General features: G+C 41.5%; 1 protein-coding gene across 4 annotated transcripts in view; it reads left to right on the forward strand.

Moving 5' to 3' along the window:
• The window catches only part of HIPK1 (homeodomain interacting protein kinase 1), a 50,181-nt gene that overhangs the window by 20,169 nt on the left and 16,732 nt on the right, over positions 1 to 13,280 (forward strand). For all 4 annotated transcript variants that reach the window (XM_075264076.1, XM_075264077.1, XM_075264078.1 and 1 more), the window contains exons 4-9: positions 6,846 to 6,965; positions 7,437 to 7,523; positions 8,009 to 8,193; positions 8,852 to 9,014; positions 9,612 to 9,837; positions 10,409 to 10,533. In XM_075264076.1, coding sequence (XP_075120177.1) covers positions 6,846 to 6,965; positions 7,437 to 7,523; positions 8,009 to 8,193; positions 8,852 to 9,014; positions 9,612 to 9,837; positions 10,409 to 10,533 — 906 coding nt within the window. The remainder of the gene's footprint in view (positions 1 to 6,845; positions 6,966 to 7,436; positions 7,524 to 8,008; positions 8,194 to 8,851; positions 9,015 to 9,611; positions 9,838 to 10,408; positions 10,534 to 13,280) is intronic.

Here is a 13,280-nt window from a genome sequence, read left to right on the forward strand (position 1 = left end):
TTTGCTATTGTAAGACTCCTCTAATAGTGTATTGCAAGAAAATGTTCACCTACTTTTGTCACTTTCTTGGCAGTAACTTTAATATGCTTTAAAATAACATTTTAGTAAATTTTTGTTTCCGTTCTGTAAATGGTGAAAGTTAAACAAGGCAAAAACCGACACGTAACCTTTGTGAAAACACAGCCTTCACATCTTTTGCGAAGACTTGCCAGATTTCCTCACCTGCATATGGTCACTTCCGTACACTGTACATACTGTCACTTTCAAGCTTGCATTGGTAAATGGCGGGTATATTGTGTTTAGGCTGATCATACTGATACTTGGACAATGGTGGCATCAGATAAATGTTGCAGTGGGTTGAGATACTACTGTAGTTATGACTAGACATTGATGTAAATGCGGCACCTCTAGTTTGGGCTAAAGTTTATCACCTTGCTATTTGTGTTGGTGTGAATTTTCAGACAAAGGGGAGTGGCTTGGATGGAGCACACTGCCTAAATGGTATTGTACAATCTCAAAGTAAGCCAACTAAAAAGTGCACTTAAAGTAAGCATTGTAAAGTTACCCCATCTTTATCACACAGCATTAGTCACTGTGATAAATCAGGTGTATTTTTAGATTTGGTTTACACTAACTATTAGGAAATCTGGGCCGTAGTCGCTGATTTGTCAGTTACAAAACATGAGAAAGCGGCAGCCACGCTCCTCCAGAGCTTATGTCTCCAAGAGAACAGGAAAAAATCCATCCTGTCAACCCTTTTCCCATGCGGCCCTCTGTCTCCAAGGCTTATAGGGGATAATGACTTCTGTGCTATCTATACTTGTCTAGTAACCGCACTGCTGACACTTAGGACTGGCTTTGACTGTAGCAATACATTGTTTTTGGATGTACAGTTTCTTAAAATGTGACTTCAAGTTTCATTTATGTAGTAGTCTTATTTGCATTATGCACCTAGTGATTTCTGTCCTATTTGGGGTTGCGGGGCGCTGCGCTCCTGTTCCGGTGCAGTAGCTTCTCAGTAGCTGCACACAGCTGTTAGGTGGCACCTGTGTGCTACGACATTAACTGAAACCTTCCTTGTCTGTACATGACTCTATGCTGCAGCAGCCAAAGACAGTGAATTGTGCATCCTCCATAGGACTCTCCACAATGGTAGCTGATGTACTATATAGAAGTCAGGGCAGTTCACTTGTAGACCAGCTACAACTTTTTATATATTTAGCATGTTTGAGGTTTCTTCATTGCTGGTAAGGTTACATGGGTGTATTCTGTTTGCTTCTATAAAACCACTACGGTTAAACATCCTGCATATATTTACTTGTCTTACGCCCTGTTCATAACACGAAGTATATTGAGCGCTGCTTAGTCCAACAGTCTTCACCGGAGGTTGGGAGATAAAGAAGGGTGCAGAGGGTTCACTTTTATATTGTTGCTGATGTGATATGTAAAGTGGAGAGACTGGGTGATCATTGATGATCTTCCAGTACTATCAACTTTCATTATTCAGACTAAGATATTGACCGCCTACCATAAGTATAGGTCAGTGAGGGTCCAGCACTGTATATTGTATAGGAGTTGTGCTTGGTATGGCGTTTAGTATAAAGCTTCATAGAGGCCATTTATTTACTCCACTGGCCTGTGACAGTTGTAGGTGCCACTATTACAGCTGTGGTGGTCCCAAGGGTGACCTCCCTCCTACATCAGATATTAATGACATATCATAATGATGCTTTGCTCTATCGCAGCCATTTTCTGCAGTCTCTCATAATTTTGAGCAAACATCCTGTCATGGGGACTGCTAGATCTCATACTGGTTGCTGTCAGACTAAACGTGAACATGGATGTTCCCCTGAACTAAATGGTAACGAAAGTATGTTATCTACCCATCCCATAGAAACATTATATAGGGACTGAAGTCCCATCAGCACGCTCTAGTGTCTACCTGCCAAGGCTGTAAATGATTATCTGTGCAGCCATCAGGCCTTTGACACGCTTAGTAACTTTCCAGAGGAAATCTGGCTTTCAGCAGTTAAAAATAAACAGCACTAGATGGGTGGTTTCCCTCTAGCGGGGATCTGCCAGTCTTCTGAGAATCCTATCTGTGCTGCGGGTGGGAAGGTGGCTTGTTTTCGTTCCCTAAAGTCAGAAGACGGAGCTATTCTGAATTGCTTATATCTAACATGAAGTAGCCACTCTCCATCTGTTTTTCTTGCGTGCTGGGGCCCGGGCACCTTCAACATTCCAGATCACATACAGTTTATCTTTGGACTTGAGCTGAATAGTTATCTTTGCACAGTCTGAGGTTTTATTAAAGGGGTTGTCCACTTTCAGACCAATATTGAAAGACAAATGTTTTGTACAATAAAAGGATATACAATTTTCCAATATACTTTGTATCAATTCCTCAGTTTTCTAGATCTTGCTTGCTTTCAACTGATTACCAGGCAATTAACTGTGCTGTGACTAACAAGCAGCACCTGTTTGCTCATCACATGACCCTAGTCTGTAAATCACATGACCGTGGTTTTATCCTCTAGAAGTAACAGAATGAATGACAGCAAGCAGAGATCTAGTAAACTGTGAGGAATTGATACACAAAGTATATTGGAAAATTGTACAAATTTTTATTATACAAACAATAACATTTCTCTCAATATTGGTCTGAAAGTGGACAACCCCTTTAATAGTTTCAAGTAACTCTGGTGACTTTCTGTATTTGGACTTACATAAAGACCATCATTTAAACAAGCTTGTATGTATGGTTATTTCACTGCACTCATGTTGTAACCCTAAACAATTATTCTGCTCCATCATTTGTGTTCCATAAAGCTGTCTATGAAGCACTGATAATAGTATGGGGTCAGCAACCTTTTGGAAGGGGTGTTGAATTTAGGGGAAAAATTTAGCGGTCCATGTGCCATGCAGCAGTTGTATGGTGCAGACCATTACATGAATGTTATATAACTCAAACCATGACAGCAATTGATTAGTTTATTGAATAAACTACATTTCAGTTTTTTTTTTTTTGTTCAGATTCCAAGTTATATCACTGCTAAATACTCAGTCCCTTTGTGCACCCTTTTCTTGGCTTTCTTTTACCTGCTGCTCCTTGCCAATATTTACATGCAGTGAATCTGTAAACAAACTACATTTCCCATGATTCATCTGTCTGCTCTTTGCAAAGCAAGCTCACTACCCCTCCCACTTGTGAGCAGCAGGTATAAAGGAACATCACAGCGGCATGTGACCTCTGATGTTGGAGTGACAGGGAGTGGAGAAGGAGGGGTACACAGTGAGAACAGGCAGATGAATCATGGAAATGTAGCTTGTCCATAGATTGACTGCATGTAAATGAGTGACAAGGAGCAGCAAGAAAGGGTGCACAAGGGAACACCGAGTATTTGGCACTGCTGTGGATTTGTAGATAATTTTTGATAGCTGAATAACCCCTTTAAGTAAAGATGATCCTTATCTGGTGGTTTCAACATTCAGTTGAACATGGGGCAATGAGTAGTCTGCAGTAAGCTTGCTTTATGGGGTGCAGAAGATGCCACTCACACAGTCCAGTCTTTGTTGAAGAAACCCAAAAAACCTTTCCAGTTTAAAGTGAACAGGGCAAATTTAGCTGTGTTATACTTTGTACAGGCATTTGCTGCCCTCTGACTAGGCTATCCTATATCTCAGACTCTAGTACATCATGCCTCACACTTCCCCAGTCCTAGCCTCCAAATGGCCTTCTCTCAGAAGGGGCCGCACCACTATTTGTAAAGATAGCAGAGAGCTCTGCCTAGGCTTGCTGACTCCTCAAAGTATTGTTTACAGCTTGTTAGTTTCTTTTATGGCCAGAAGGATAATCTTGGTTGCAAATAAACTTTGTGCAGATGCCCCTATGGAACACGGCAGCATGCCCTGGCATTGGACTTGGCAGGAAGAGGGCATGCTCTTCCACGGTCTACTGGCCTTTGATGCAAGATCAGTGCTCTTGCCAAGAGATTTACCTGATATTTGCTCTGTAGATTGGAAACTTTCACATCTATATAGCAAGTTTCCCTTAGTTAGGATAAAGCACTTTATCACCACAGCAGCTACAGGGCTAATGGAGTGTGAATGATTTTTGACTTTTTAGTCAAGGCTTTTATATCCAGCTGAACTGCTCACAGGTTATTCACGATCACTTCATTTCTGCCCCGATCAGCTTTTCCCTTGGATGAAAATCTACAATGAGGAGAATTTTACAGTTCATTTTGATGAACTCTGTGCCAATTGATAAACTTATTGCAAGTCACTACAACAATGTTTGATAAATTTGGCACATCTGAGTCTCACTACTTTCCTAAGATGTTACTGTTTTCTATGCCCCCGCCTTACTGCTACAGGATTACAACAACTTTTACAACTTTTTTTTTTTTTTTTTTTTTTTTTTTAAAAGCTGCATTTGGTAAATGTAGTGTACAGACAACTAAATGGGCTGACAGTGCCCACTCTACCACCACTACTCAAGAGCAAACTGCATTACAACTGTATTCAAGGGAGTAGGCCGGCAAGAGCCGCTGTACAGGGAAAGCCTAGAAAGGGGATGCGGTGGGGTAGCTACTGTCTGGGGTGGCCTGTAAACTGGTGTGTATAATATAAAAATTATATGAAGTACATGCGGCTAAATTCACTTGTTTTCGTAATGTTGAATGACATGACTGGTTGTGACATGATGGTGCGTGTGCTTTTATATGAGGCAGCGGGCGGGCCTAGTACTTTCGAGAATGGACTAGAAACTTCTCGCTTCGCATTGGAGCTTACTGCCATCTATGGTACAGTTTGACAACTTTTGGACAGGAAATAGTTACTGTCTAGTCCCCTAGATGGCGTTACACGAGGAAATGCGCGTTAAGCGTAAAGGAGCGGTAAAGTTTGTGTTAAAAGCCAAAAAACAATTTTAAAGGGGTAGCCTCATGAAGCTTGATCTGCCTTCTAAGCTGCCTAAAAATCTTCTTTCTTCCTGTTTGCTTGCGTCAATTAGCCCCGCCCCCAGATTAGCATGTAGCTCCGCCCACCACATAGCGTGATCCTATGGGATGACTGAAGGGCCTGTGATGTCATCAAAAGGTCCTGTAGACTTGGATTTACCTTGTACGGAGTTTCCTAAAGGACCTGGCTCCTCTGCCCACTAGCAGCCTGCTCTATATAATAAAGCTTTATCCTAGTGAACAGAGACCAGGTCCTTTAGCCCAGTAGGATTTAGACTGCTTTATATAAGAAAGCAGCACTTATTCCACCCCCCCCCCCCCCCCCCCCCCCCCTCTATCTCACAGCAGGGAGCTAGGTGATGTGTATGTGTGGTGCAGACACAGGCTGGCTCCGTACACTCAGCCCCCCCTCTCTCCCCCCACACAGCAGGGAGCTACATCATGTGGCTCCCTCAGCAATGAGCAGGGGGCCAGGTGCTAGTGTCCATAATGAAGTGAATAAAGTAAGATAGTGGACAAACAAAGCAGTTTTGCTGAAGCAGTGTATTTAGGAAAAGTCTTACATCCACATTAACAAGCAGTATAGATAGGATCAGTGTTATACCACCCCTTTAAATTAGCCATCGCCCCCCTAAACCGCTTAAACGCCCCCCAATCTTCTGTGCCCTTTACTGCCCCCCTATAGGCCTCCAGCGCCCACAAGGGGGCGTTATCGCCCACTTTGAGAAAGACTGGTGTATACAGTACTACTGTTAGAGATTTTGTGGCTATATACATGGCTGCCCTTATATAATGTAAGAACACCCATACTTGCTGCTCTGTATACAGTATACTATAGTTTTGTTGTTTTTTTTTTTTGTATGGCACAGTCCTTAGTATATACTGTATACAGAGTTGTATACTTCTGTCCCTATACTGTTAGAGGTGCTGAACACTATCATGGGATATATAGTGTACAGACAATGTATGACTTAGTTCACACAGGGGGCAGTGTGGTGGATTTTGGCACCAAGAGTGACACGGGGAGCCACGTCACTTTCGGGTCAAAACCCACCAGCCACGACGGTCGCGGCTTCCCCCTCCGGAGTCAGCTCGAATGAATGGGTGGACTCTAGAATTTACCACCGCCAGGCGGAATCTGCCTGAAGAAAGGGCAGCTCGCTGCAACAGGCCGCTAACTGTCTCCATAGGCACCATTGTGAGGGGGGCAGATTATGATGTGGATTACACGCCATAATCCGGGCCCTATTGGGATATATTTGGGATTATACAGAATTACATGCAGTAGGACTGGGCAGTTAATAACATTCAGTGTTATTGCCTGGCATATAAATGGGGGTGAGTGGTATGTTAAAAGGGCATATAAAGAAATAAGCTTCAACATGCTTAAGGTAAAATGTTCAGTTCTCCTTTTGTGTTCCTATTTGCCCAGCCCTCGTCCAGAGCCTAAAATTTACAGGTAACGGCAAGTATTACTGAAGGTTTTCTCTTGGCTGTTCAGTCCCAGCAGTTGTCAGTCTAGAATAAGAACATCAATTTCTTAATTATATGAATTCAGAGTTTGACGTCACTGTCTGCCATTGCAGGTCTATAGACAATAAGAAAAGCTCTTGTTTTGGTGGAATCGGTCAAAGAGGTGTTTGGCAGGCGGCTGCCGTCTATGTCCTCTTCCTCTGACAGATAATCTGGATGTGACAGATACGCTCTCCTATTCCCATCAACTTGAAAAGTACAAAACCCTTTAATGGCATTTTCATTTTCTGCTGTTCTCTTATTTATAAAATGTTTTTTCAAGGTCACTCGCTCTCATGGTAAAGCTCTACCTAGAGTCTGAAAAGCTGTCATCTCCGCATGTTAAATTGCTGCCATTATTGTGTGTTTCAGATAAGGTACATCTCCCAGACACAAGGACTTCCTGCAGAGTACCTCCTCAGTGCTGGAACAAAGACGTCGCGCTTTTTCAATAGAGACCCAGATCTGGGATACCCATTATGGAGGCTAAAGGTAAAATTTAAAGTCTGTTCTTCCATGTCATCTGCATTTGCTGTGCACAAGGACATGCGAAAATGAGATCTTTGTCGTCACGGCCACTAATTCTTCTAATACAATTTGGGTGACTACAGTGATTTGTAAGCAGCATATGTGTAAAAGCTGGCATTTCTCATCCAGGCACATGTCTAATGCAGGTGCTGTGCAGAGCGTGCAGCACTCATCAGCTTATATAGCAAATTAACCTAATGGATATAGTGGTGGATTACGGTTTTTCAGTATACTACCCCCCCCCCCCCCCCCCAGCGCTGATCAGTCTTGTCATGCCAGACTTGTATTGAATACAATGGGAGGCATATTCCAGGGCAGTATTTGGCCCTGACATTGAGGGGTAATCCACAAAGCCTATATTGGTTAATTTTTAGTATATTGCTCTTAGATTATACAAACATGCCAAATTTTAATTTTTTTTTTTTGTCTGTTTAGACACCAGAAGAGCATGAAATGGAAACTGGAATAAAATCTAAAGAGGCCCGCAAGTACATCTTCAACTGTTTAGATGATATGGCACAGGTAAGTCTTAAATCTTTGCAGAGTCGAGGAGTAATAGTTGCTATTACAAACTGCTAAAGACCCTAGAGAGTATCCCCAGCACAACTCTAACAGTGTCTCTCCAACAGCACAGGTTCCTCTGGGGTGCACAATGGAAAATTATAGTGGAAAGTAAAGACATTTAATGAAGTCCCCTTATCTTTAAGGGGGCAAACCTTAAAACATAAACTCCGAAATGCACATATAATGCACCCCCCAAGAAGTAGACAATGGCAGATGCCAAATCTATTTTAGGGTAATACTACATTACCAGGAAAAGATGTAACCGTAATGAAATCCTTTATTTCCTTTACACACAAGGCCTGAAAAATGAAAAAGGGGTAAAATCCAAACCCTGCACCTGAACTGGTTTAAGCTTGTGTTGTGTAGACCAGAATCCTACAAGTACTCCAATGCCCTGACTAGATGTCTCTACTTGCACATTCTGATACACTCCTCCTTTTCAGGTGAACATGTCGACAGACCTAGAAGGCACAGATATGTTGGCAGAGAAGGCAGACAGAAGAGAATACATAGACTTGCTGAAGAAAATGTTGACTATTGATGCAGATAAGAGGATAACTCCAACGAAAACCTTAAATCACCCTTTTGTTACCATGACTCATCTGCTGGATTTCCCACACAGCAACCAGTAAGTAGCAGCATTGGCAGGAACAGACATCCTGTTCGAGGGCACTTCCAGGAAAATTCCAGTGGTGTTCTATGGATGACGCACAATGCTTTCTTTTTTTTTTTTTTTTTTTTTTTTTTTTTTGTATTCTTGCTTCAACTTTTGCGGCAATGCCTGGCCTGGCACTTAATAGAGGAAAATCAGTGGTAAATCTGTGTTCGTTTTATTTGCTGCTTTTAGATTTTAATAGCTATCCATTGAAAGGTTTTCAACAGGTATGGAAAGCGGTGTCTATGATGCCTGTGCATTTGGCCTTGCCGTCCTTTAAAGGGGTATTCCCACTTTTTAAACAAATATACATGTCTATTTGCAGGCCCACTCTTGGAGCTTACAGTGTACTGCTTTCTCCATTCGCTTTTATGGGGAGTTAGAAAGCCTTCTTGCTCTTCTAGTATAAAGATGAAGGATGACAACTGCACATGTCAGCCAGGTGGATCAGGGTCTCTGTTCTGTAGAGAGGTTAAGACCTGCATATATCATGCCTGTGACTATACCATAAACGTCTAAAGTTAGATTTGCCCTCTACCGGCTATGATGCCTTTCGTATAGTTTTGGCCTCTTATTCAGCCATCTGTACTGCTCCTTTTTAGAACTAATGTTGGCTTGTTTCCTTCTGCAGTGTTAAGTCCTGCTTTCAGAACATGGAGATTTGTAAGCGGAGGAACAATGTGTATGATACAGTAAACCAGATTAAGAGTCCCTTCACCACCCATGTGGCTCCTAACACAAGCACAAATCTAACCATGAGTTTCAGTAACCAGCTGAACACTGTGCACAACCAGGTATGTATCCCAACCATTGCTGCAGTGCACAGGGTCCTCCTTGTCTCTAGTTTTGGTGGTTAAGTCTGATCCAGTATATCAGTACCAATTCCTTCAGACTTCTTTAGTTTGTTGTTATTGGAAACTTGTCTTGTAAGATGCCGTACACCACTTGGATCTCCTCTAGGAGACCAATTATCTTGCAAGTGCTTTATCAAAGGCATCTTTCACAGCCAACGAGAACCAGATGGGGATTTATGGATTGACTATTAGATGTAATTCAGAGCTCTTTAGTGGGTTGGACATTAATTTACTGGGTAGATACCTGCAGATATTAGAGAAGCTTCTTCCATCTATAAGAGATCTATTTCACACGCCTTTAGTCTAATAAGCAGTGCCCGTAAGACTCCCTATACCAACTCAACGTCTAGAGAACCAGTAACTTCTAAGAGTCAGGGGGAAAGTCTGACAGTTCTGTGTAAGCTGGCTAATCTGATGTTACTGTGACGTATCTGAAATTCAGGCCTTACAGCTGTTTATTTCAAGCAGCTGTTACATTACTAGAGTGTGACTGGTTCTGGAAAGTTACCAAAATCTTAACCTTTATTTCCCTTTTAGGCTAGTGTACTGGCTTCAAGCTCATCCGCAACAGCTACTCTGTCCCTGGCAAACTCCGATGTGTCATTGTTAAATTATCAGTCAGCTCTTTATCCACCATCTGCTGCTGCCCCAGTGACTGGCGTTGCTCAACAAGGGGTATCTCTTCAGCCAGGGACAACCCAGCTCTGCACCCAAACAGATCCATTCCAGCAAACGTTCATAGTTTGCCCTCCAGCATTTCAAGGTATCTTGCTTTTTGCCTTTTTTTTTATTTTTTTTTTTTATTTTAAAAAGCTAAATTGCTTAGTGCAGTACTAAGCTTTGATATGTATGGAATTGTCTTTTTAACTCACAATACACTGGGAATATTGGTTTTATGTTGGTCTTAGCCTCTCGGTGTAGGTGCGAAAGTAGTTTCCAGAATCCGCCTTATAAAACTAGCACTACTGTTAAAGAAAGACCATACTTATAAACTAAAACTTGTCCCTAACAGGAAAGTCTCTGTGCTAGTGAGCATGATGCCATCTCCATTAATCTGAGTAGGGATAACAAATACTACAGGGTAACTATCAGTAGTTTTTGACGCACACTAATCTTTTTGTAGTGTCTGAGCATATAAATTTACTGTAAGAAATCAGACGAATTTGGTTCAGACAGATGTTAGTTTTCTGCTTTGACAGACTACTGCAGAATATATATATATATATATATATATATATATATATATATATATATATATATATATATATTTTTTTTTCTGAAAATATATTTTACTTGAGGGATTTGTGACTTTATATATATATATATTTTTTAAGCTGCTGGACTTCAAGCAACCGCCAAGCATTCTGGTTTTCCTGTTCGGATGGACAGTACTGTCCCTATTGTGCCCCAAGCTCCTGCTGCCCAGCCTCTCCAGATTCAATCAGGGGTCCTGACACAGGTAATTCAATGATAATGTGAGCTTTGTAGTGTACTTCACAAATGTCTTGGGGCAACCTATTTATAGAGTCAATGAGTAATTTTATCAGCTGGCTCACTCCTCGTGATTGACTCTGCACGTATATTCCATGTTTACATAGAACCATGCTATCGACATCACCGTCATTCGTCCATGTTTTATAATCTTCAGCTTTGTTATCCCTCATAACACAAGGTATTCTGAAGCTCTTTAAGATTAAGCAGGCATCTTGCTAAGAAAAGGGATATAAAATGCTCATTGGCGTGTATAGGACCTGTTCAAGTTGTAATGTAGCTTTCAGTTTTCAGCTATTATATTCCTGGAGCTTTGCATGGGTTTGAGACAAAGGGAGTCCATCACATTGAACACGGTTTAGTTTGCAGGCAGCATGTTACAGGACAGGAGGAGCTCAGCAGATGAACATATAGGTTTTTGGAAAATATTCTGTATGTTCACTTACATTCCCACTCTTTCCATGCTTAAGGGGCTTTTCTGGGGAAACTCTTCAGCCTTCATGGCTGATTCTGACATGAGCCATCTGAACTGGGTCATGTGATCAGAACCAGCATTAGTCTTCCTCTCCTCCATGTTCAATGATGTTACAGCTATGTGGAAAAGGCAGACTCAATTATTGTAATAGTCAGACCCCCAAATACTCATTGAATACAAAGAGGAGGGTGGAGGAAGACTGACAAGGTCACATGATCAGAATCCATCAGACACAGCCCAGATGCCATTGTTCAATACAAAAAGGGCCCAAACAACAAGTAAAACCTAATCCTTGGAAATCCCTTAAAGTCCAGTGGACAGTTGTACTCATTGAATTGCTGCTTTTACAGTCTGTCTTGGAAAGGCTCAGACATCTCATTGGACTTCTAAGCATAGAACGAGCATTGATTTAAGTAAATAAGATACCGAATCTTCTTCCCACAAATCTGTCTGCTCAGCTCTCCCTGTTTAATAACATGCTGCTTGATGCTTGTGTAAAGTGACAGGTTCCCTTTAACAAAGTCCTGTCTTTAGCAAACTGTAAATTTCTTTGCCCAGTCTGTGAGTCACCACTCCAGAATTCCTGGCATCCTTTTCTTATGGATGTCCTCATCTACACTGGAGAAGTAGCCTGGGTGTGCCTATGATTTCAGGAATATAATATGGATTTGGCCCAGATTGCATCGGTTCATCATGAGGAGAATTTCTGGTTTTTCAATGATGCAGTTTTGCGAACCAGCATTTGGCTTTGAAGTGAGCTCATAACGCTGTCAATAAAACCTCACCGTAAATGTGCCCGGTGATAATGGGCACCTCATGTGAATTGCCTAATCTGACCTCAAAGTAGAACATGAAACTTTCTGTCTATACAAATGTTAGCTGTCCATTTATCATGACTTGTCTAGAAGTCTTGGGGTACAGTGGACTCTTGGCAATAGAACATTTTATATTTTAATGAAATATACACATTAGGAGCTTTGTGATTTTTTTTTTTTTTTTTTTTTTTTTCTCTTTTCTCTTTTTTTCTTGTATCCGTTTAGAAACGTTACTCACATTGCATTCTCATTTCACCCATAGTGACCCTTTAGGAGGGCGTGGGAGGGTAACCCACTGGGCATCACTGTAGCACAATATTTCTAATGCTTTCCAGGCTCTGATCACTGTTTTGAGGTCTTTCATCAGAACCAAGACAATGATGTATTTTGTGTACAGGAAATCATTCCATTACTAGATAAAGACTTTCCTTTTTGAAAAGCCATTTATCTTTTTCAAACTCTTTTCCCAGCCATGTCCTTCCAGCAAACATAAAGCGAGCTATTTCACTGCTCAGCATCCACTCTCCTCAAGCTAATTGTGCCCGTCTGAAAACTGATCATGGCTTACGCACAGCCATTGATCTCGCAAAGTAATTTGTCTAAAAATACATCAGGCAGCTTTTGTAGGAAGGGAAAAAAATGCCTGGAATAAGTCGTGTTTCATTGAGTTTATAATGGAAACATGACCTCAGAAAACAGACTCCTGGAAACTGAATACAGTCCCATGAATCAGCCGCACAGGATGCCAATAATAGAGTACAGTAATGGTGCAGGTGGAGGACATTTGTTACATTCTCAGTATAGTTTCCTACCATTCCAGCCTTATGACTCAGTTTTTAGGCTTTCATTTTTCTTCTATGATTTTGGTATTAACAGTTTAGCAGATGCCATGAGGTAGTTATGGATAGCATCCTTTAATATGTCAGTGTTGAGGGGTCAAAACTGCTAAGTAGGGGAGTCGCAGGTAAACGGCTTGTGGTGATGCTCATACAGGTTAGAGGCTGTGGTCATGAGGTGGACCTACCATCCAATCATAGAGAAGGGGTTAAAGAGTTTGTAGAGAGCCTGATACTTGTTACATGAAGACATCGCCCCATGTCTCTTGTGATCATAGAATTAGGGGAGGGGGTTGTGCTTTAAATAGGGTTATACATTTTTCTTTAATATACTTCCTGTATTGGTTCCTCCTATTCAGGATCTCTGCTTGTGATCTTTCAGTCGGGCTGTTCATTGTTTACATCCAGTGCATAAAAACTTCTGTTTTGTATGTCGCTGGTTTGTACAGTATTGGCCTCGCCACTTGTGTGCCCGTCACATGACCACCGGAGATCTATCACCTAGGTGTACAATTGCTGTTGAATGACTACAAAAAAATCCAGAGTCATGATCTCTGTTTGCAAAGTAGTTAAAAAAAACAAAAAAAAC

The sequence above is a fragment of the Leptodactylus fuscus genome, chromosome 2, assembly GCF_031893055.1.
Source record: "Leptodactylus fuscus isolate aLepFus1 chromosome 2, aLepFus1.hap2, whole genome shotgun sequence".
Lineage (NCBI taxonomy): Eukaryota > Metazoa > Chordata > Amphibia > Anura > Leptodactylidae > Leptodactylus > Leptodactylus fuscus.